The 25047-nt window shown below is 38.4% G+C and overlaps 1 protein-coding gene and 1 long non-coding RNA gene across 3 annotated transcripts in view; one reads left to right on the top strand and one right to left on the bottom strand.

The window, feature by feature from the left end:
• The window catches only part of LOC148737284 (uncharacterized), a 243101-nt gene that overhangs the window by 159164 nt on the left and 58890 nt on the right, over positions 1–25047 (top strand). The window lies entirely within an intron of this gene.
• Positions 4852–24488, bottom strand: LOC148737287 (serine/threonine-protein phosphatase 6 regulatory ankyrin repeat subunit C-like). 2 transcript variants are annotated; one of them, XM_088747519.1, is made up of 9 exons: positions 24306–24488; positions 21697–21777; positions 13350–13751; positions 11387–11788; positions 9897–10298; positions 8576–8977; positions 6624–7025; positions 5509–5942; positions 4852–5250 (listed from the first exon to the last, which is right to left on the bottom strand). In XM_088747519.1, the coding sequence occupies exons 1-8, from the start codon at positions 24382–24384 to the stop codon at positions 5518–5520; spliced, it is 2595 nt and encodes an 864-aa protein (XP_088603645.1). In that variant the 5' UTR covers positions 24385–24488; the 3' UTR covers positions 4852–5250; positions 5509–5517. The 2 variants fall into 2 exon arrangements, with proteins under 2 accessions (XP_088603645.1, XP_088603646.1); XM_088747520.1 differs by lacking the exon at positions 21697–21777.

The following is a 25047-nucleotide window of genomic DNA, read 5'->3' as shown; positions in this document are numbered from 1 at the left end:
GTTATTAAGCCACCTGCGGGAGGCCACTTCGCTTATAGACAGATATTTACAAAAACCAAAGGACTGCGAATGTGCGGCTGGGCCAGTTCCGTAATTTTTCTAATTAATAAACGCTATCATCTTCGTCTTGAAGCTAAGAGATTTGATGAGCGAGCGAGAGATGCAGAAAGAGAGTTCTAAATTAGATGACATTGGTATAAGTATTGCAAATTGCTTGAGATTTTTCTTTGTCTGAAACAAGTCGATTTTTTACCGAAACATCCCAGTCAAACAAAAAATCGCCTATAAACAAACCATGTAATATCCGATATAGAGATGTACACTGTAGAGTAAACATTTTTCACGAAAATCATCGGCACCCTTCGATGATACAATACAAATTATTAATTTTGTATTAGAGGATATGAAATATGTTTGAGTCGGTGGTAAATATGGCTTGCAACCAGCCTGCAACGGAAGAAGGGAAGTAACGTTTCTGCCAAACATCTCTCCTTTAGAATCTCTCTAGAGAGACGAACTCGCATCAATACCTCAGTGGATAGAAGCAAGTCATATTACAACGAAAGACGGGCCATCAGGATGGTATTGAACGTGGTTTTCGGTTTCCATCAAATTTTTATCGCGGTTTTTCGAGTTCTGGCCTAATGTTTTCGTGCAGTGTCAATTACATTAATTTGCTAAAAGATCACAATGCTCTCTCTTTCCTTCCTTGGAGTTCTCGCCCACCTTTCTCCTTCTTTATTTTAAAGGCCAATTGGATATGGTAAGCTAAGGTTTGTCTTTTGTAAATACAATTCCCCATCAAATTATTCCAGACGAACTTTCAAGTGCACTTTGAATTCCTAAGTTCGACCTACCGTTCAAAATAAAACAACGTTTCTTTATTCAATTTATCAATATTAATTAATAAGGTAAAAAAAATGTTCTTTGCAGATGCGCTGCCATCTCAGGCTTCTACTGAATTCGAGTCCGTGCCTCACAGATATTATTTAGGCGCTTCGACCAACTGACCTACGAGGCCACAATTAGAGCGCAGTAAATTTTAGCATTCTTCTTTCACGCAATAGAATCTGATAACAATCTAGTTTTTTATATTTTTTTATCATTTTTTAAAAGTTGTCAATTTACTTATCCCTAACTATAGATAAATTGCTTACTGAGGAATTATTCTGTAGCTTTAAGATATTGCTGTAAATCCAAGCTTACGAGACGCCCGATTGAATTCTGCGCAATGCATCACAGAAGGACACTTTTCACACATCGAGGCCGCAGGACGCAACCATTAATTAAAAGCAATTTTAAGGTGTTACATCATATGTGACATGTTACTTAGTCCAGTACTACTCTATGATGAGCATAAACTTGGTGTAATACCATTTTTAACTGGGTTGCAATTGGCACTATAATAAACCCAACTGGGGCTTGTCCATTTTACTTGTTCATGGTTGCGTTATCCGTTGCCATCTAAAACATGTGTAATGTAGATCATTGTAAGAGTACTCTTTTCCTTCAGCGTTTATACATATGTTCAGCTGGCTTTCTTAGTCTCTGTTTGGCTGCGACTGATCCGGCATCAGCTGGAAAGTCATTTCATGGCCGATCAACTGCTGATGATTGTCTGAAAACTGCATTATTGTCTCTTATTGGCTCAGTATCATGGCTGTACTTTAAATCTCGCAAACCTTCCCCTGATAGTTCACAGTGTAAAGGTGCTGTGCAGGAGACAGCAGCAGCAGCAGGAACTGTGCTTGGTGTCGTTCCATTCAGTCAACCTCTCGATGGTTTCAACGGTCGTCGACAAACAAAGAGTTTGCTCAAATACGTGACAGCTCACTTAAGCAGCTGGCTCTGGTCGGCTTTGTTTCGCTGAAATATAAAATCCAACTTATTCGATGTAATAACAATACGCACGGGTATTTTGTGAAATGCTTAGTTTCTTGGGAGGCGAAATACAAGAAATGAGGAAATTGTCCGCTCGTATTATGTAACTATCAAAATAAGGGATTCATTATTCAAGTATTATTTCATTTTCGAATATTTTGGCTTCTAGTTTTCAAAATAAGTCTAACGAAAGCGACAGACGAAATCAGAGCATTCCGATGCGCTTTAAAATTCCCTTTAACCAAAAAAAAAAAACCTAAAAAAAAAATCAAAGTTTTCATCGCTCATTGCAGCCATCTTTTTCTTATTTTGTTTCGTATTTCTAGCCCTTTCCTACAGCGTCATGGTGACCCGTATTTTGTTCGTTCTGTTGGCATAATATGGTAAAATGGCGTATAATAGTGGAACAATAAAACGATTTTTCTTTAATACTAGGGGCATAGTAAAAGGATTCGACTGCCTTTGGATACCACAAAAGCCTGCAATTTCCGGAATAAGGAGAAAATTTTGTGACGTATATTGTATATTCACGTTTCATTAAATTTAATTGCTTAAAAAGCCTTTTTTTTTTTCGAAGATCGTAGATAGTGTTACGGTTTACTGAACCAAGACTTTGTTGTTGATGATATGTGACTTAAATCATTACCCTTTTAAATGACTCAGGAGTAACAACAGAATATTAATATCACATATGTAGATTTATTAAACTATTTTTGTTTATTGTCAATGTGTTCTTTGCATTTCATCGCTGTTGTTTTTCTCTTACCGAGCTGGCAGTTTATGGAATGGAACCTGATGATGGAATTAAAAAGACAGTCCTTCATAAAACATCGTCAACTGTTATAACTTCACAAATTCACTAATAATTTATCGGCAAATGCCGATAAATGAGGCACTTTTGGGTCACATGCATGAATGTTGATATCAAATGAACACCAGATGAAAATCCTAAGGGTTTTGATCTGAGATGAAACATGATTTTGGTATTAGTTTAAAAAACACCTACATTTTAATAAGCTTTTTCAATAATTAATAGATCGCTAACAACAATTCCAAAATTGACCAGAATATTGATTCATGAATGGTCTTCAGTGGATTTCTCTCCCCTAATTTCCTTGAGTTTATCATAGTCTTTAAAAAAAAAAACAACAACAACTTTATTACCCCATAATTAAGCAATTACAGTCATTTGTAAAAAACTGATTTGATCAACTTGTTAAAGGGTTACCAGCTCCCTGAAATAACTAAGTAGCTAAAAACACCATAGAGCTGGTGTTTTTAGCTAAAAAGTGCTTCTGCATCGATCGCAGGAGCTATAACCCACTGAGAAATTTGCATTCGCCAAATATTGTTACCGCTTATTTGTTTTTACATTTAGTAAACGAACGAATAGCTTTTCGAATAATGCACGTTCTTCGTAAACCGTTTTTGGCTCCCTAAATCTTGCCACTACGTCTTCGCTAATGGTCACACCAACTACACCAAACAATGAATCATGCATACAGGTCAACGTAATGCTTCAAAGAATAAAATCACGCGGCCTGCAGCCACGTGGTTCCATCTGTTTCTCGGTGTTTGAAACCCCTGGTGAAACACTCACATTCGTTTTTGATATATTACATGGAAAACTATAAATTTTTATCGCAAGATTTTTTCCTGTCGCCATCTCTACTGACTCAACGGATAGCGATCCTTGAGCTAAGGGGAGGGGGCGTTTCTGTTTGTGTGTCCCCCCCCCCCATACTTTCTCTAGATCCGCCACTGTGATAGTTCCGGGTTCAGTCAAAAGAGAATCGAAAGAGGAGAGGAATAAAGCTTTCCTTTCGAACCAGAACATATTTACCTTGAATTCATGTGCTTGGCAAAAAAGGACACTATCAGGTCTACACAATTTTATTAGGATTATGCCAATCTGTAAGGTTAAGCGTTCTATCAGAGGAAGTGGGCCTCAGTAATTTTTTGTAGATTATCACTGCTATTGTTGAAACGAAATATTAACTTAGCGTTTTTGCAGTTTTGCTCTCCTTAGCCTGAATAACTTTCGAGTAGCCTAGTTAACCCTTCATCTGCCAAGATCTGTTCCCGTTTGTTCAAAAGGTGGATAACATTATCCCACGGAAAAATCGCTATCCCACGGATAAGTGATAGAAAAACGTATCGCGTTCTCCACCGGATAAGGTTTTATCCAGTGGATGGCGCTATCCAACCTTCGAATAACCGGGGCCTGATTGTTAATTCTCCATTCTAGCTGCTACACATTTCCTTGCAAATAAGTTACGAGAATTTTGAGCTAGATCAAGATACCAATTTCTAGCTGATAAGCTTGAGTACTCTGATCACCTGTTTGATGGAGAATGGAATGATATTATAGGGAGAAGTTACACGTTGATCACTTCTGAGAGTTAAAGGGTTCAATATGAAAAGTCAGTCCACACATTCACAGAAACCACTTTAAGTTTGACCTTCTTTCCGGGAATGAATGATAATTCCAAAAATATTGCTTTGAAAATTATCCTGCAAGACAACTGCCAACTTATTAGAGTCACCAAAGAGTCAGCTTATTGAGTTTTCATTTGAGCGGGCGAAGTCATGCGGCGCGCGAGAGAGGCGACACGACACGACTTAAGAAATGCAAAGAAAAAAACCTCACGCCTACAGGCTATTCGAAGATTAAAGCAGTTGACCGAATTCTTGGATGCATATAACATTTAATTATTTCCCTTTAGGTGAATGCACTTTTCAGAGACGAATGTCAGACCGGGCGTTATAGCGGAACTTGCTGCGCGCACGAAAGGCAACCAGCGTAGCCATATACCTTAGAGAAATTGGTAACCCACCCCTTCCCTCTAAAACCCGTCTTTCTTCCCTCGTCAGACGATCATTAAACCTGGCTCCTTATCTCCATATTTCATCAAACAGGGATATTTTTTTGGCTCCCTTTCCAGACTATAGAAACATCAAAATCGTTCCTATTGGCAAACAAGACCTTCATTCTGTAATATAAGATCTCCTCGATTGACTAATGTTATAAACTTGCTTGCAAAAGCTTCCTGAGAATTTTTTATTTATGAGTCACTCAGTCATATAATCATTTCTTTATTAGTGCAGGTAATCTGACGATATTGAGTGAAATTTTGTGTAAATAATCCCGTTTATCATTTTTTTTAAGCTGACAAAATTGCACGAGACTATAGGAAGAGTGGATTTTGATGTATTTGGGAAAAAATTACGAGTGCTTACAGGCAACGTTGCACAGACATACACTTCTGGCTCTTATCACAGCGGATTATTTTTAAAACCTCCAACACTGGCAACTTCTCCTGTATCCTACATGCCATATAAGGACATCAATTTCTCGCAAAGTAAGACCTTAAAAAAAAAAAAAAAAAACAATGAGTACCTTAAGCGAATAAAAGTCTATCTCGAAACCAATTGAACAACAATTTGCTGAAAAAAAGAAGTTGAATATCTTAGTACAAGTCGCCTACGTGCCACTGATAGCCCAATACAAATACCCAACATACGATTCATTCGGATCGGCTTTAAAATTGACGGGACAAACAAACCAGTAAGTTACATTTTGGCATTGAAGACGGAGCAAAGATCAAATAAGCTTATCTCACCAACCTGAGATAATCATCGCCGGTTGTTTAACTCACTGTTAGCTACGTGACTCAGCAGTAAGTCAAGAACATCTGAGCCACGTGATGAGGCAAGATATAAAGAATCCTGACCGTCATTATCCTTGCTCAAAGGATTGGCTCCCCTCTCAAGAAGATGTTTTACACCTTGCAACTTGCCACAACGAACAGCAATGATTAGAGGGGTAGCACCGTTAGCGGCTTTTGATTCAATGACCGGCACGTGAGTAAGGATAAGATCAATCATACGAGGGTCACCACAATGTGCAGCAAAATGTAACGTACTCCATCCATGGTTGTCCATCAGGGACGGATCTGCTCCTCTCTTAATCAGACCCTTCACCGCTTGAACGTTGCCATTCCCAACAGCAATCATTAGGGGCGTTCTGCCCATTGCGTCTTTGGAGTCAACAGAAAATCCTAAAATCAGATAAATTGAAAAGATATTAAGACAGATAACATAAGCAAAGAGAGTGGACAAGGTGGGAGAGCAATGTTTGAAAAAAACATTTAAACTAGTGAGCAGCACTATGCGAGCAGTAGTATTAAAACTTCTTTGTCCTCCGAAACGTTTCGTCTGACTGTCGTTAACTTATTCTAGGAGTTTTACTTTCTATGAGATCTAACTCACCAGTTTTCAGTATTCAAGAGACTATTCCGGTGCATTACTCAAGTATTCAAATTTATCAGCTCTTACATCACTAGTGCACTTCCACTATAGACGTAAACGGCTGTTTTGAGAGAGGTTGTTGGAAAAAAACACAAACAAACAAATAGACCGACAATCTCGAAAGGCGATATTGGTATCTGATAATCAGTGGATTTAAATGTGAAAAAATAAATCAATGCGCTCAACGCGCTTCGTCATTACAGTGACGTTTCCCTAGATTTCCCAGAAATTGTGAGGTCAGGGAACCGTCACTTAAAATCTACCCACAATTCGATTCAAAGTTGTCACGTGAACTTGTACGCTTTTTCCCGACAACCTTTCTTGAAACAGCAGTATATACTCCTTATTGTACTTCAGCCCAGAGACTTCAGGAGACGAAATAAGATTATCTTTACTCCACCTGAGCCGAATGAATAGTTTTGTTGACTCACCGTTATCTACGTGACTCAGCAGTAAGTCAAGAACTTCTGAGCCACGTGATGAGGCATGAGATAAAAAATCCCGACCGGAATTATCCTTAGTTAAAGGATTGGCTCCCCTCTCAAGGAGATACTTTACACCTTGCAGCTTGCCAAAACGAACAGCAATGATTAGAGGAGTAGTACCGTCAGCGGTTTTTGACTCAATGTCCGGTACGTGAGTGAGGATAAGATCAATGATATCAGGGTCTCCATTTTTTGCGGCAAAATGTAACGAATTCCATCCGTCGTTGCTCATCAGGGACGGATCTGCTCCTCTCTTAATCAGACTCTTCATCGCTTGGACGTTGCTATTCAAAGCAGCATTCATTAGGGGTGTTCTCCCTGTTTCGTCTCTGGAATCAACAGAAAATCCTAAAATCAAGCAAATCGAAAAAAGAAAAAAAAAATTAAGACAGCCAACATTAGCTGATAAGGAGGTCGAAGTGCGAGAGCAATTAAAAAAAGAAATTTAACTAGTAAGCAGCACTATGCGAGCGGTAGTTGTCAAAAACTTCTATATCCTTCGATGCGTTTCCTCTTACTGTAATAGACTTCTTCAAGGGGTTTTACAAGTTAACACAAAGCGCCTCTATGTAACTGATTCAATTCCTTGTTGTCCTCGATCGCAGAAGTGCCGTATAAAATCAGATAATGTGAAAATAAATTTAAAAAAGGCATCAAACTCTAAGCGGGAGGCACACACATGAGATTTATAATGAAACTAGTACCTTTGGAGGAAAATTAAGTAACACAAAAACTTGTAATATTAAAAACAATAATAATAATGATTTAAAAGATTTAGAGCGAGTGAGAGGGTATTAATGCGATAACTGCTTTTACGGCTAATGGTTAAAATTTTAGCCAAGTGACGGCCAACACCATTCAGTTGATGTCATCAGAAACTGCTTTTTCGTCTAACTTTTTTTTACGACTAACGGTTAAAAGTCATCGATTCTAAAGCCCAACGGTTGAATGTTTTGGCCGTTTTACGGTTAATGGTTAACCCCATTGAGATCCTAGGGTAAACGTTTTAGTTATTTAACTGTTATCAAAGTGGGCCTTGTTAATAAAACATATGTTTATTGTTTAGTTGAATTGCATTATCGACAAATCCAGATTAGGTTGTATTACACATTTTGATCTTATGTTCGCGAATTTTTTCCCTAAACTAGTAGAAGTTGGTTGTATTGTTGTTTTAGTATGCGGTTAAATCTTGATCGATGATAACTATTTCAAGTTTTGGTTGTGCTTCTTCGTCAATACATTTAAATCACCGTTAACAGTCAATCTCATCGGTAATACGTGATTCTCTCGATATTCAACTCTGTAAAATAGTCCCAACTGCTCGTTAACAACACGACTAAACCAAAGCATTGACTCGATTTGTTTTTAGTTGCTGCAAGCGCTACAGGTAGGATAAGACAGTTCTACCAGATAAATTTACTTGATTATAGCTTTCAAATACTTTTATGGGATTTAATTTTGATACTACTTTTCAGTATTCAAGTGATTATTCCAGTGCATTATTCAAGTATTCAAATTGATCGGCCCTCACATCACTAATGCACTTCCACTACGGATGTAAACAGCTGTTTTAAATCGAGACAATCTCGAAAGGTAATATTTGTATTTGGTAATCAGTGGATTTAAATGTGAAAAATAAATAAATTCCTTCAAATCGCCCCGTCATTACAGCGACGTTTTCTTCGATTTCTCAGAAATCCTCAGGTCGGGGAACCGTCACCTGAGAAATACCCACAATACATTCGGAGTCGTCACGTGAACTTATACCCTTTTTTCCCACAAATTTTCTTAAAACTGCTGTATATACTCCTCAATGTACTTCTTCCTTGCAAATCTAAGAGACAGAATAAGATTGTTTTTGCCCCAACCAAGCCACATGAATAGTTTTGTTGTCTCACCGTTAGCTATGTGACTCAGCAGTAAGTCAAGAACATCTGAGCCGCGTGATGAGGCATGCGATAAAGAATCCCGGCCTCGTCTATCTTTAGTCAAAGGATTGGCTCCCCTCTCAAGAAGATACTTTACACCTTGCACATTGCCATGACACACACTGATGATTAGAGGAGTAGCACCGTTAGCGACTTTTGACTCAATGTCCGGCACGTGAGTAAGGATAAGATCAATCATATGAGGGTCACCACAGTGTGCAGCAAAATGTAACGTACTCCATCCGTGGTTGTTCATCAGGGATGGATCTGCTCCTCTTTTAATCAGACCGTTCACCGCTTGAACGTTACCATTCCCAACAGCAATCATTAGGGGCGTTCTGCCCATTGCGTCTTTGGAGTCAACAGAAAATCCTAAAATCAGGTAAATTGAAAAGAAATTGAGACAGGTAACATTATCAAAGGAAAAGATTGAGATGGGACAGCAATTCTATAAAAAAATTTAAACTAGTGACTAGCACTAAGTAGGCAGTAGTTGTAAAACTCCTTTATCCTCCGAAGCCGTCTCGTCTAATTGTCGTAGACTTCTTCAAGGAGTTTTACAAGTTAACGCTAAACGCCTGTATGTAACTGATTCAATTCCTTGTTATCCTCGCTCACAGAAGTGCCGTATAAAACCAGATCATATGAAAAGGACTTAAGAAAGGCATCAAACCCCAAGAGGGAGGCAGACACATGAGATTTATTATGTAGCTAGTAACTTTAGAGGAAAATTAAGTAACACAAAAGCTTGTAATATTAATAACGATAACAATAATGATTAAAAGGATCTAAAGCGAGTAAGAGGATATTAATTACATTGCTGCTTTTACGGCTAACGATTAAAATTTTAGCCAACTGACAGTCAACACCGTACCATTCCATTTCCATTGCAAAAACTTTTTTTCGTTTAACTACTGTTTTTACGACTGACGGTTAGAATTCGTCAATTCTAAACCTGATGATTGAATGTTTCGGCCATTTTACGGTTAATGGTTAATTCAACTGAGATCCTGGAGTAAACGTTTCAGTTAGTTAGCTGTTATACAAGTGAGCCTTGTTAAAACATATATTTGTTAGTTAGTTGAATCGCACTATCAACAAATCCAGACTAGTTTGTATTACATATTACCCAGAATACGATTCCGAGTTGTCACGTAAGCCTAGACACATTTTTTTTTCCGACAAGCCTTCTTGAAACAGCTGCATATACTCCTCAATGTACTTCTTCCTTGCAAATCCAAGAGACAAATAAGATTATTTTTGCCCCCACCCAAGCCGAGTGTTGACTCACCGTTAGCTACGTGACTCAGCAGCAAGTCAAGAACATCTGAGCCACGTGATGAGGCGAAGAATAAAGCATCCTGGCCGTTATTATCCTTAGTCAAAGGATTGGCTCCCCTCCCAATGAGATACTTTACAGCTTGCAACTTGCCGTGGCACACAGCAATGAGTAGAGGAGTAACACCGTTAGCGGCTTTTGACTCAATGCCTGGCACGTGACTCAGGATAAGATCAATCATATGAGGGTCACCACAATATGCAGCAAAATGTAACAAACTCCATCCGTGGTTGTCCATCAAGGACGGATCTGCACCTCTCTTAATCAGACCTTTGACCGCTTGAACGTTTCCATTTAAAACTACATTCATTAGGGGCGTTCTGCCAGTTGCGTCTTTGGAGTCAACAGAGAATCCTAAAGCCAGATAATTGAAATGATATTAAGACAGGTAACATTATCAAAGAAGGAGGTCTAGGTGCGAGAGCAGTTTTTGAAAAGAAAAAAAACACTAAACTAGTGAGCAACACTATGAGAGCAGTAGTTGTACAACTTCTTTATCCTCCGACGCATTTCGTGTAGCTGTCGTAAACTTCTTTAAGGACTTTTACAAGTTAACACTCAACGCCCTTATGTAACTGATTCAATTCCAGGTTGTCCTCGCTCACAGAAGTGCCGTATAAAATTAGATAATGTGAAAAGAAATTAAGAGAGGCATCATACCCCAAGGGGGAGGCAGATACATAAGATTTCTGCTGAAACTAGTAACTTTCGAGGAAAACTAACTGACACAAAAGCCTCTAAGATAAAATACAATAATAATACTAATTAAGAAGATTTAGAACGAGTAAAAGGGTCTTAGTGGGATAACTGCTTTTACGGCTAACGGTTAAAATTTTTAGCCAACTGACGGCCAACACCATTACATCGTTTTCACCAGAAAGCGTTTTTTCGTTTAACGTTTTTTACGACTAATGGTTAGAATTTGTCAATTCTAAAGCCTAACAGTTGAATGTTTCGGCCGCTTTAGGGTCAATGGTTAACGCGATCGGGATCCTAAAGTGAACGTCTCAGTTACTTAACTGTTTGCAAAATGGGCGTTGTTAAAACATATATTTTTTATGTAGTTCAATTGCATTATCGGCAATAAATCGAGATTAGTTTGTACCACACGTTTCAATCTTATGTTTGCGATTTTTTTCAAAGACTGATGGAAGGTCGTTGAATTGTTGTATAAGTGAGCGGTCAAATACTGCTCGATGTTATTATAGTGACGTTTTCTCAAATTTCCCAGAAATCGCAAGGTCAGGGAACCGTCACCTAACAACTACCCACAAAACACAATACGATTCGGAGTTGTCAAGTAAATCTATACACTTTTTTCCGACAAGCTTTCTTGAAACAGCTGTACATACTCCTCATTGTAATTCTTCCTTGCGACTCCAGGAGACAAAATAAGATTATTTTTGCCCACCCAAGCTGAATGAATGGTGTTGTTGTCTCACCGTTAGCTACATGACTCAGCACTAAGTCAAGAACGTCTGACCCACGTGATGAGGCATGATGTAAAGAATCCAGGCCGTTATTATCCTTAGTCAAAGGATTGGCTCCCCTCTCAAGGAGATACTTTACACCTTGCAGCTTGCCATTACACACGGCACTGATTAGAGGAGTAGCACCGTTAGCGGCTTTTGACTCAATGTCCGACGCGTGAGTAAGGATAAGATAAATTATATGAGGGTCACCACATTGTGCAGCAAAATGTAACGACCTCCATCCGTGGTTGTCCATCAGGGACGGATCTGCTCCTCTCTTAATCAGACCCTTCACCGCTGGAACGTTGCCATTCCCAGCAGCAATCATTAGGGGCGTTCTGCCTGTTGCATCCTTGGAGTCAACAGAAATTTCTAAAATAAAGTAAATTGAAAAGAACTTAAGACAGGTAACATTAGCATAGGAGGTCGAGGTGGGAGAGAAACTTTTGAGTTAAAAAAAAGCATTTAAACTAGTGAGCAGCCCTATGTGAGCAGTAGTTGTAAAACTTCTTTATCTTCCAACGCATTTCGTCTAACTATTGAAGTCTTCTACAAGGAGTTTTCCAAGTTAACAATGTACGCCTGTATGTAACGGATTCAATTCCTTGTTGTCTCCGCTCACAGAAGTACCGCATAAAATCAGATAATGTGAAAAGAAATCAAGAAAGGCATGAAGCTTTAAGAGGGAGGCAGAAAAATTAGATTTATTATGAAATTAGTAACTTTAGAGGAAAACTGAGTGACACAAAAGCTTGTAATATTAATGACAATAATAACAATAATTAGCAATATTTAGAACGAGCAAGAGGGTCTTAATGGAATAACTGCTTTTACGGTTAACGGTTAAAGTTTTTAGCCAACTGACTGCCGACCCCATTCCATTGTTGTCAACAGAAACTGTTTTTCGTTCAATTTTTTTGCCTCTAACGGTTAAAATTCGTCAATTCCAAAGCCCAACGGTTGAATATTTTGGCCGTTTTACGGTTAATGGTTAACCCAATTGAGACCCTAGAGTAAACGTTTCAGTTACTTAACTGTTATTAAAGTGGGCCTTGTTAAAAAACGTGTACTTCTTATTTAGTTGAATCGCATTATCAACAAAACCAGATTAGTTTGTACCACACTATTTAATCTTATGTTTGCGAGTTTTTTTAAGACTGATAGAAGTTCGTTCTATTGTCGTTTAAGTGTGCGGTCAAACCTTGGTCATGTTAATTGTGTCAGGTATTGGTTGTGATTCTTCGTCAATACATTTAAATCACCGTTAACAGTCAGTCTCGCCGGTAATCAGTGATTCTCTTGTCATTCAAAACTGGTAAAATAGTCCCAACTGCTCGTTAACAACATGGCTAAAGCAAAGCCTTGCCTCGGTTTCTTTTTAGAAACTGCAGGCAGAACAGGCAGGATCTGACAGTTCTACAAGTTAAATTAACTTTTTATAGCTTTCAAATACTTTCTTTGAAATTTGAATCACCAATTTTCAATGTTTTAATGACCACTCCAGTGCATTACTCAAGTAGTCAAATTGATCAGCTCTCACATCAGTAATGGACTTCCACTATTAGATGTAAACATCTGTTTTGAGAGAGGCTGTCGGAAAATAGGACAAAAGTGCTCGACACAATCTCGAAAGGCAATATTGGTATCTGGTAATCAGTGGATTTAAATGCGAAAAACAAATCTTTAAACTCGCCTCGTCATTATAGTGACATTTCCTTAGATTTCCCAGAAATCATAAGGTCAGGGATCCGTCACCTGAGAACTACCCACAATACGATTGGGAGTTGTCACGTGAACTTATACGCTTTTTTCCGATAAGGTTTATCGAAACAGCTGTATATTCTCCTCATTGTAATTTTTCCTAGCAACTTCGGGAGACGAAATTAGATTATTTTTGCCCACCCAAGCTGAATGAGTAGTGTTGTTGTCTCACCGTTAGCCACGTGACTCAGCAGTAAGTCAAGAACATCTGAGCCACGTGATGAGGCGTGATATAAAGAATCCTTGCCGTAATTATCCTTAGTCAAAGGATTGACTCCCCTCTCAAGGAGGTGCTTTACACTTTGCAGCTTGCCATGAGACACAGCAATGATTAGAGGGGTAGCACCGTTAGCGGCTTTTGACTCAATGTCCGACACGTGAGTGAGGATAAGATCAATCATATTAGTGTCAGCACCCGCTGCAGCAAAATGTAACAACCTCCATCCGTGGTTGTCCAACAGAGACGGATCGGCTCCTCTCTTAATCAGACCCTCCACCGCTTCAACGTCGCCATTTCGGACAGCATGCATTAGGGGCGTCCTGCCTGTTGCATCTTTGGAGTTGACAGAAAATCCTATAATCAGATAAATTAAAAAGAAATTAAGACAGTTAACATCACCAAAGAGGGAGGTCGAGGTGCGAGAGCAATTTTTGAAAAAATTTAAACAAGTGAGCAGCAATATGTGAACAGTAGTTGCAAAACTTCTTTATCCTCCTACGCGTTTCGTTTAACTGTAGTAGACTTCTCCAAGGAGTTTTACAAGTTAACACCAAATGCCTTGTCCGCGCTCACATATGTGCTGCCTAAAATCCGATAATGTGAGCAGAAATTAAGAAAGGCAACACAATCCAAGAAGAATATGGAAGCAGGAGACGATTCATGGAACTAATAACTTTTTAGAACAATATTTGTCACAGAATGGCATAATTAAAGAGCCAAGTGAAGTATCTAACGTGGCTAACGAGGCTAACGAGGCTAAGTGATATTGTTTCACATCTACGTATAAATAAGAAGTACGTATTCTTCTTTTCTTGTTTTTATTTAATTATACGATGTAAGGAAAATTCATCACCTGACGAGGGAATTCCAGGTTAAATTACTCACGAAAACCAATATCGCACCCAACGCTTCGCGATTCGTGCGATGTCGCAACTATCTCGTCAGGTAATGAATTTTCCTACAGAATCACATAACAGAACAAAATCTCGCATTCTGAATGGTTTACGAAGCGAGGTATCTAGCGTGGGATTGCGAGTTGAAAACAAAGCTAAATGATATTGTTTCGCATCTCTTGTCTGATAAATATGAAACCAATACGAATGCAGTGATAAAATGATGCAAACACTGGCAAGGTTCAAACTTTTAACTTGTTATATATCAGTACAAAGTATAAGTGAAAGTTAGAGTATTTTGCCTTCTTTCAGCCTCAATGAAAAAGTCAGTAGAGTGACGAGTGTTATGGAAAAAGGGGAGACGTGGACAAACATTCTGATATGTTTGACTATTTAAGTGCTGAGTGATCCATAAGCCTACATAAAAACATGTACATGTAAACATTTTTTGTATCAAGATTGTTCAACGTTTGAGAACAAACTCACGTCCTTCCTCGTTGCTTAAAGATTTATTATCTACACATTCAATCTCTTCTAGGAGGCAACTTAAATTGTGGTTTGATTAATAACAGTAGCAAGACTGAGTGGAGTCCGATTCCATCTGTAATCTTAGGAGTTATTGACAAAATAGGACGACCTCGAAGTGACTGACTTGGACCACACAAAGTCCTGTTACCAATTAATCATAACCATTAATTACAACTTCCAAAAAAATTAATACATTTAGGAAAAATATAAATTCCTCCATCTGGTAAGTTCGCTTTTTTTTTTTTTTTGTAGGATATTAGTGACTCTTGCTGTGGTTGCTGTGATCGATACTGTGATTGGCGGATTTAGGTGAGTGGACTTACTATGATTGGCTGCTTTAACTGTCCAGTTACAACTCTTCAGAATAATTAGTGAAAAATAAAGTAGCTAATGCACCAATCACATTTTAGGAAGTTGTAACAGTGATGATTAAAAAGTGTTGTGGGATAGTAAAGTTCTACACTTAGGTATTTCCATACATTTCTCTGTTATAAGTTGAAAGTAAAGCAGAAACAGTTACAGAAATTCTATTCAATATTAAACAAAATTATCACTCGGATCATCATACACTTTGGCTGTTTTCAAAAAGGACTTCAAGACTTGTTTGTTTAAAATTGCCTTTAGTTAACAATTTATACCTTAATTTCCTTTTAAATTATTATGTAAACTCTTTTTTTATTGATTTGTATTTTTTTAATCATATAGTAGATATTGTAAAGCGCAATGAAGAAGTAGTCGACTTAGCGCTATATAAATGCTTATTATTATCATTATTATTATTATTATTATTATCATTATTATTATCATCAAGCTGTCACACTAATATTCAATATGATGTGTAAAAATCCACCAAGGAGGTTCTTAAGGATTTTTGTTCTAATCAAGAGGATAAACTGCAACACCACCTAACATCTCAAGGTTTCTTCTTTTCAAATGTCATCAAGTATTCATTGTCATCTGTTAATTTTATTTGGTCAGTGGCCCAGTGTCATCTACCGAAGAACATTTACAACTTTACCATCCGCTACATCAACAACTCTCTTCCTTCAAGTAAGAATTTGGTAAGATGGGGATTATCACAAAGTCTTGATTGTTCCTTTTCCCTTAATCCTGAGTCACTCCTTCATGTTATCGCTGGTTGTCAACAATGCCTTGATCGCTTTACCTGGAGACACGACTCAATCCTTAACTTCATTGCCAAGTCCCTTCAACCTGTAATTAATCTTAGCTCCTCACTCTATGCAGATGTTACGGATTTTCTAAATCCCTCAATAATAACTGGTGAAAATTATCGCCCTGATCTTCTTTTCCTAATCCAGTCCAAGTGCCTATATGTTCTAGAATTAACAGTTGGTTTCGAATCTAACCAGTACAACAATGCAGTACGTAAAAAAGAAAAATATCGGAACTTGATTAACGAAATGAGTAGAACTTTCAGATGTTTGATATTTGTAAACTTCTCCATGAGCTCCCTTGGCGTTTTCTCAGATGAATGCTCTACGTTCTTAGACATGATGAATGACATAGGCATTGACAAAGAGCAGCTACTTTACATAATCAAGAAAATGATAAATATAGCTATTAGAGCAACATATTACGTATTTGTTGTAGAAATAGGAATTGGGACAACCCAGATTTGATGCAATTTTGATTTTTGTGTGTGTGTTGAATAAGCCAATCTCAAGCAGCATTTGTAAATTGCTTATACGTAGTGAGATTTACAATTGTACATTTAAAAACACAAATAAAGTTTCCATTATTAATATAGCTTCATCCCAATCAGCAATTACAAAAAGGTCTTTGCCTCACCACATTGAATAGTGTTAGTTACTGTAATTCCTAAAATAAGCACCCAGGCAATTTTTCAGAATTTTATCTAGGAGATGGGCACCTATCAGTAGGATCAGGTTGCTTAATTGAGGAGGTTAGTTTATCAAGAAAATATTACCCTAAACTGATTTAGCTGAGTAAGTGAAGTTTAAAAAGTTTGAAATAAACTTGCAAAAGATTATCTTTTGAAGTGAAATTCTTTATAAATGTCGTTAACAAAGGTAGAAAAAAAATTTCATTCCTCCGCGGCATCCAGCCCTAGGAGCACTTTCCGCGATGCTGTGAGAGCGAGGATTACTCTTGTTGTTTGGGCACTTCGCGTGGCGCCTTTTAGCAGGACGAGGATCTTGTTGTCCATGTACTTTTCAGGGTGCTTTTAGAAGGGGAATACTCTTGTTTTTGTGTGTACTTTGTGTGCGATCCGCTGGGATCGGACGATTCGACACACTAAGTCATGGCCTGAGAGACTCCAAGTCAGATTCACGGATAGACTGGAAAACTTTACGACCCGTGGATACATTAGACGATCCGTACGAGTAGTACGACTCGTGAATGCGTTGGACGATACGTACAGGTCGTACGGATCTTTATAGATAAAAAATGTCTGGAGTGTACCAAGAATTTGAGGAAAAAATGATGGAAATTAAAGTCGTGAAAATGAACACGCTACCAAATTACCGTATTTTCTCGGTTATAAGACGCACCCTGAGTTTTTTAACTCGTTTCTTTCAAGTTGTTAAACTGAAAATTTCGCCTAAATACCTGGTTATAAGACGCAACCTCAACCTTGGGCTTTTTTACTATCTTTAATTTCAAAACAATAGCGTTTTCAAAGTTCCTAGTTGCAGTCATGTGACCTTTTTTTAACAAAAGGCAAAAAAGTCACACATTTGTACGAACAAAGCGAAAAGAAATCGTGCCTAGAAAAGAGATATGGATACTGTGAATACAGTCTGCTTCTTAGGAAACAGTGTTACTTTCTTAAGCTATGAATACTAATTGATCCAGTTAAGCTTTATAAGCATGTCTCAGCTGGTCGAACTCCTAGTCGTAAAACTTAATTCACGGCGGTTCAGTAAGCACATGGTATATTAACGACTCGGAAAAAGGAAAAATTAACGAGATTCCCAAAGTTACGTTAATGTCAGGAAGTGTTAATTTCCTATAGTAAGGTAGTTTATATATTTTGGCACCAAATAGAGGCTGTTATGGAGGCAATTAAGACAATGAAATAAAATTGCTGCACAAAATAAGTGCGGAGTATCAGCAAAGGGAAGCTATCCATCGTCGGCGGACCAAGAAGTAAAGAAGGATCAAACGAAAACTTAAGAGTTTGTCTCTGTAAAAGCGGTCCGGTCAATTTTGCATGAGACACAGATTTCCCTCATTTCTTTTGGGTTGTAAGACACTCATGTGCCCATACTAAAACCACAATCCGTTTGATCGGATCTCTCTATTTTTCAAAGTTTTACGGAAATGAAATTTCACTCGAGCGAAGGCCCTTCGTGACACTTTTCAAGACTTTAATTTGAGACAGCTTTGGAGGACAATTTAAAAAAAAACTACGGAACTTAGAAAAAAACAAATATCACAGCCATGTATATTAATCCTATCTTATCCATCGAGGTGACTTTCTTGAACATCACATTTCAATCAAGGAAACAGGAAGACTTGAATGACACCTTATCGGTTCGCTTAAGTCACACACGCGAAAACCGATCAAATTCAAGGTAAATTTTTGAAAAAGTCAGGCGTTCTTAACTGATCTAACTAACATAGTTAGGAAGTAGATGCCATAGAAAAGGTAACTAAAGAAAAAAACTTTGTGGCCCGACCTTTACGAGAACTTTATAACTCCACAAGCTTACCTAATTTTCGGCAATCTCCAAGTTTGGCCGCCATTTTGAGGGACTTATGAACATAAAGGGTTGCAGACACAAATCGAGCGGGTAGATCTAAAACCGTCAGAAATACATGCGAAAGCAATTCAAGTAAACTTTCCTTTCTATTCAAGCAGCAAAATGTGAAATTATTCGTAATACTTACCATTCCAACATTCCCATGCGACCATTTCTTCCAACAATTCAAACACAACTAGTGTTCAAATTCCCCTCGTCAGTCCACCATAAGAAATAACCTGTGTCACCCAAGCTTGGAATCAAATGTGAAGTACGAATCAAATAACATAACTGCTTCTTCTTCAAGGCAATATCATGCTGGTATTTTGATTTTCTGATCGACAAGAACGGTGTTCAGTATGGTCGCCATGTTCACCTCATACACGGACCGCTGACCAGCCGCTGAGTGAAAACAGAACGGTGTGGTGTGGGGTGGGTGGGGACTTGTCTTCATGAGATATTAGAATACGTGCTTAAAAAACTTTAGGACTCCCAGTCTAAATCGCGAAGGCATGCTTAGTGGTACGGACTACTTTTATTTTGTTCTCATAACTTTTTCCTTTAAATCAGAACTGGTATTAATTAATAGAGTTATCGATGTATTTTTAACCGGGGTACCCATATTACTTTTTGCTTGTCTTCTGTGTTTTGTGTTTCCCACTTATAAGCTCGACATAAAATTGTTAAGTGAACCATTTTGGTCTCAACTCATACCTTTAATCGATCTGACCTTTTATCACTAAACCCTATTCTTTTTGAAATGTTCAGCAAGCAACCATGAGCCATAATCCTACTCTTGCACGTTGGATCAGCCATGATCTAATCGGCCCAAAATAACGAATATAAATATAGAGGCAAGACCGATACAACATCTTCAGGTACCAGAAGAACTTCAGCCTTCTTCAGGCACCTGAAGAAGGCTGGTTTGGCCTGCCGAAATATGGTACTCCGTCTTAAAACTTATCTACGTTGTATCGGTCTTGCCTCTATATTCCTATTCCGTTTTCATTTTCAAATTTATTGTCCATTTTTTTTTTTTCATAAGACAATGACAAAGAGTTTTATAAGTAAACCGAATGTTTGGTGTACCACGCTTGTATATACAAAAAACATGGAAAAGGCCGGCTAAATAAGCTCCTCCCCTTGGCCTGCTCCTAATTTTTTGTTGCTTTCGCCCCATGCCTCTGCACGACTCCCTGTTGGCTAAAAAGAAATTTGAAAGACTACTATGCAGGACGCCTTTTCTTTTTCATTTCAGTTACCCTCTACAATACTTTATAAGTATGTTTCGTGTTGAGATTTGGAGCAAAATTTCTCCGCTAACCTCTGACCTGGGGTCCCCGAGGGATCACGAAGTTTATGAGGTGTGGTCTGAATGTCATCAAAACAACCACTGGGCAAATACATGAGACGCAAGTGTTCTCTGTTAAAAACAATACAGGTGTGGTTGGACAACAACGGTGTTTAGGGAGGCTCGGAAAGGTTTTCCGTTGCCGTGGTGTTTGTGAAACGATGACAGGTTACAAGAAAAGAGCTCAATCGTGTGGGCAACCTATAAACATCTTTGCAACTATATTGTTGGGCAAGACGTAAGGTCCACAAACAGACACTCAAATTTTCAGTTATTGTAAATTATCTGAAAAACGAAGTCGGTTACCTACCATTTTAGTTTCTCTGTGGGAAAGCTCCCGAATTTCTTTAACTTCTCAGAAAGTATGAAACAAATTTATCTGGCAGATATTAAGACTTCTTCCTGTACTTATAATTGTTGCCAATGCGATACGAGTTCGGGAGGTCTAAAGGAACTCGCTCTAACTTTGTATACTCGATACGATTTCACTGATTTCCGCGCCAAGGGAGCTATTCATGAGTGGTCTGTGGTAACGCTCGCTAGGCAAAGAATGGGTTTGTCATCTTCTCACTCAATTGAAGAGACTTGCGTCACTTCTATGAAATAGTTAAACAGAATACAGACGGCGAACAGTTTCTTATAATTTTTAAATATAGCGAGGTCACGCGTCTCCTGTGAGCATGGAGAAGATGCGAGATTGGTGACTCGTGTGTCGCGTCTTTGCCGCTCCACGCTCTCAGAGTTGAGCAAAGACAAGAAACTTTACCACTGATCCGATACAAGAGGTTCAATGGTTATCTCGATTATCTGAACACATTTACTTACATTGGTAAAGATTTGTTTATATATATATGAATTGATGCCGATCCTTTTTGGAACGAAATGTATTTAAAGAGAAAAAGTATTCCCGGAGCAAAACAAAAGTTGTCTAGATCTGCAACACAAAGCATGCTTTTGCACAAAGACTGAGAATCGTAATGCATATTATGATGCTTTAATGAATATATTCGAATGTTCCCAAAAATCTTCTGATAATCTGCCCGCACCCACTCCACACCCTCCCCCTCACCACTGAGCCGTACTGTTTTCACTTAGCGGCTGGTCAGCCGTTCGTTTATCAGGTAAACATGGCAATCGCTTCATGATCGCCGTTCTTGTCGATCAGAAAATAAAAAAACCAGGATGATATTGCCTCGAAGATGAAGCAGCTGTGTTATGTGATTCGTACTTCACATTCGAGTCGAAGCTTGGGTGACACAGGTTATTTCTTAGGGTGGAATCGACGAGGGGAATTCGAACACTAGTTGTAGTGTTTGAATTGTTGGAGGAAATAGTCGCTTGGGAATGTAGGAATGGTAAGTTTAACAAACAATTGCAAATTTTACCGCTTGAATTGAAAGAAAAGTTCATTTGAATTGCTTCCGTTTGTATTTCAGAAGGTTTTTAATCTACCTGCTTGGTTTATATCTGTTACGCTTAGTGTTGACAAGTCCTTCAAGATGGCGGCCAAACTCGGAGATTGCCAAAAATCAGGTAAGTTCGTGGAGTTCTAAAGTTTTCCCAAAGGTCGTGCCGCAAAACAAAGAAATACATTATAATAAATAAAACTTCACGAAAAACGCAGGAAAAGACACGACAACAAGAGGAAATTTAAGTCGAATATCAGTAACAGGTCCTAGTCCCTCCCCTTAACACTTTCTCTGTTCTTTGGTCCACCCCGCCACCCCTTTAACTTCAAATTTTCTCTTTCCAAAATTGGTTGAATTATATATTAAATTATTAAAGGGCACATGGTATACCTTCTCCAGCTGTACCAGATGCTCTGCCTACTTCTGCCACATGCTCCTCTGTTGGTCGTGTATTGTTTGAACTGTTGGGGGCTGTATTGGGATGGGAAGAGAAAGAAAAATACGGTGAGAGTCAATGTTAAATATGATATATTTCTACTGCTAGTCGCAACAATCGCCATATTCCAAATATTTCAGTTTTTTTCAGTCATCTTGTCTACGGAAATGTATTCTACATGAATATGTATGCTGAATCAGTCGTTGAATTAAAGTAGTTCGTGCTGTAGGTTAGGCATTGCGACTAGTGGTGAAGGTTGTCTGTGAAGACGCTCGCCAGTAACGCATCGAGCAAGTTTGCATGGTTGCCACGGAAATCATAGGAAACTGTGAATGAGTCGTGGATACATTGCGTTTGATTGAGTTTTGAAGATAATGAAATTCCAATGGGTAACTCCCGGATACAGTTGAAGATACTTGGCATTACTTTGAACTGCTGGGGTGATGTTGGGTGAATGGTCAGAATTCACATTTTAGCAATCGGTCAGTACACAATAGAGACTGCAAACTGGGTGCGAAATGCAGACTAGGTACAAAATGCAGACTGCAAACTGCAGATTGGGTAGAGAATGCAGACTGGAAATTTTGAAAACCGTTATTTCGTCTGATACATGATAACATATGTGATCTTACAACTTACCGAGTGTCACGCAATCGCCTTTTAGCAATCACTTTCATGATCATTTGCACAATTTTGGAATATTCCTTGCCCGTTTCCGCGCATATTTTGTTTTTAACAAAGTGGCCACTGAATTCGGTTTTAAAAGAGCGGCCACAATTGTTCTCAAATAGAATTTCAAGCCATCGCATAGTATTCTCATTTCGCGCGCGAAATGTCAGTGTTGTATGTGGTACGAACTCTTCATCTTTTGAACCGATATGTGTATATTTTAATTTTGTTGGTAAAAATGTAGACCTAGACCAAAACTGTTCCTTCGACTTGATATTTAACGTTCAGGGGTGTACACACAATGATTTTCACAAAATAATGTCTACGTAGACACCAAACAGATGAGGGGTAAATCCATCAGAAAAGTAAACAATTGGCCAGTCACGAAAACAACGCTTCCCTTTTCCCCTATAAAAATTCACCGATAGCGATATATAACAATATAAATACTGACGGCTCGTCTTGAGAAGACTGAAGAATTGAAATTGTATTTAAGAGCGATTGTGTTCATGGACTCTTCGTTAAAAACAAAACATACCCGGGAACCGGCGAGGAATATTCCACAATAATGTAAATGATGGCGAAAGATGATTGCGAAGAAGCGATTACATTAAGCGTCTTCACTCATAGTTACACTTTTAATCTTTCAAAGAGCTTTGACTCGGTTACACATGTGCTAACTGCGACGAGTATTTTAATTAAAATCGAAACTCCTTTGAAGAAAGGTCGAGTTAAATTTTAACGTCGCAGCTTTACTTCGGAAATGAGACAGAGGTCTTTCCATCGACTAATTTCGGAAGGTCGCTATCAATTGGTCTGCCGTCGACATATCGCTTTCTTTACATCTGAATGAGTGATACCTTTGCTTATTCTGCTCCATTCCAATAGTCGTTTCTACGCTTCGCGTACCCACGAAATGATGCATTTCGTTTTTATGGTTTCCGTAATAAGATTCAAGAATCGTACGAGTCGTACGAATCGACACAACACCATGTCTGTGGTGTGAGGTGAGAACTGTAAGTCTCCCTGATGAGGAGCACGGCAATGTGATTGAGCCTAGTTTGAATTTTGAGAGATAAGCAGACTCGAAACCAAGAGCTCTGTAGTGGAAGACATGTGGACAAATTTCATAACAAGTTTATCGATAGGAAAAACCTCTGCTTTGCTTTTAGGATGAACTTGGTGCCGGAAATTGTTTTGAAGAGTAATTATTTTGTATGTGTTGCCTCCAGGGTAAGACGCAGCTATTGCAAATGACATGTATTTGGTGAAACAGATATTGCCGTGAAGCCTGTGCTGAGCAAGAATTCTGGCCCTTATTAGAGTCGATATCCTTCCAGGGTGATAAAGAACGTTTCGGCATTGTATGCGAACGAAAATTCATCACAATTTTGAGTTTAAAAGGCCAGATGAAAACGGCTGAAATTTTTATCGGAAAATAGAAGGCAATTCAAAACAACAAGCATTTCAGTTTCTGAGTTGGTTTTTGACGTGGCGTGAGCTGTTGCTTTCCTTTCTATCCGTTGATCGAGTTTGTCAAAATCTTGTGATTATCTATTTCAATAGGTTGAATTACTAATCAGTGGACAAGTATCAAGTATAACGGAGAGCTTTCGATGAATCTTTTAGCTTTCTGTTGATCTAGGGAGTTGTATATTGTACAATTCAACGCCGTTAGTTTAGTGGCGTAAAATCCTTCATTAAATAAAACAAGGACTATATACAAATGCTTATAAAAGAAATTACGCCGTTAGTTAAAGGCGTAAAAACTTAAAACAGGAATATTACGGACTGAAAGAAATTACGCCGTTCATTTAACGGCGTAAAATCTCTTATTAAAATCTAATAACAATTCAAATAAAGTATAAAATCTCCCATCAAATATGGTTCTCACCTTCGTTGTTGTGTGTTCTGATCTTCCTCGTTTTCAGCAAAATATCAAATCCTTTCTTAACGTCTCCACCTTTGCTCATTTTTCGTGATATAATCTTAAACCTGATTGAAAGTCTCAAGAATCTCAATCGCGTTTGATGAAGTTACGCTGTGATATGTGGAAGTCTAATGTATAGGTAGGTTTTAAAGGCTACGCTCAACCAGGATGCACTGCGGGAGTGGTGGCCTTTCTCTGTATTTTCTGTTTACAGAAAAGGAAAACCTACCTTGTGTGTAATATTATTCGACTGAGGCTTTGCAGTCTTAATAGAGATCCGGCTGTTTATACTCTCATCTGGTTTCTTCATGAGTCTATCGTACTTTTGACGTTTCTTTTCGAGTTCACTATAATGAACTGGAAAAAAATAGTCCTTCATGACAGAAAGCCGCATTGTTACATGGTTGACTAGATCAATTAAAAAGCACAGAATGAGCGAAATACAGCTTTGGGATTTGGCAAGAAAACGAGCATAGAGTTTGTAGAGGTCCTGCTATACAGCATTTCCGAAGAAAGTCTAATGGAAATCTCCCCTCTGCCACTTGGGTGACCGACGAAGGGTGGGGGGGGGGGGGGATGGACGTTTACAATCGATCTTAAGCCTAATCTCTTGTAAGGTTTTTGAGTAACCTTTCACTTGCGATGAGACAAATTCAGAGATACATTTCTCTTAAATTTCATCTTGAAATCCCATATTCTTTACGCA

The sequence above is a fragment of the Stylophora pistillata genome, chromosome 2 (assembly GCF_964205215.1).
Source record: "Stylophora pistillata chromosome 2, jaStyPist1.2, whole genome shotgun sequence".
Taxonomy (NCBI): Eukaryota; Metazoa; Cnidaria; class Anthozoa; order Scleractinia; family Pocilloporidae; genus Stylophora; species Stylophora pistillata.
This window is presented reverse-complemented; position numbering and strand designations above follow the sequence as displayed.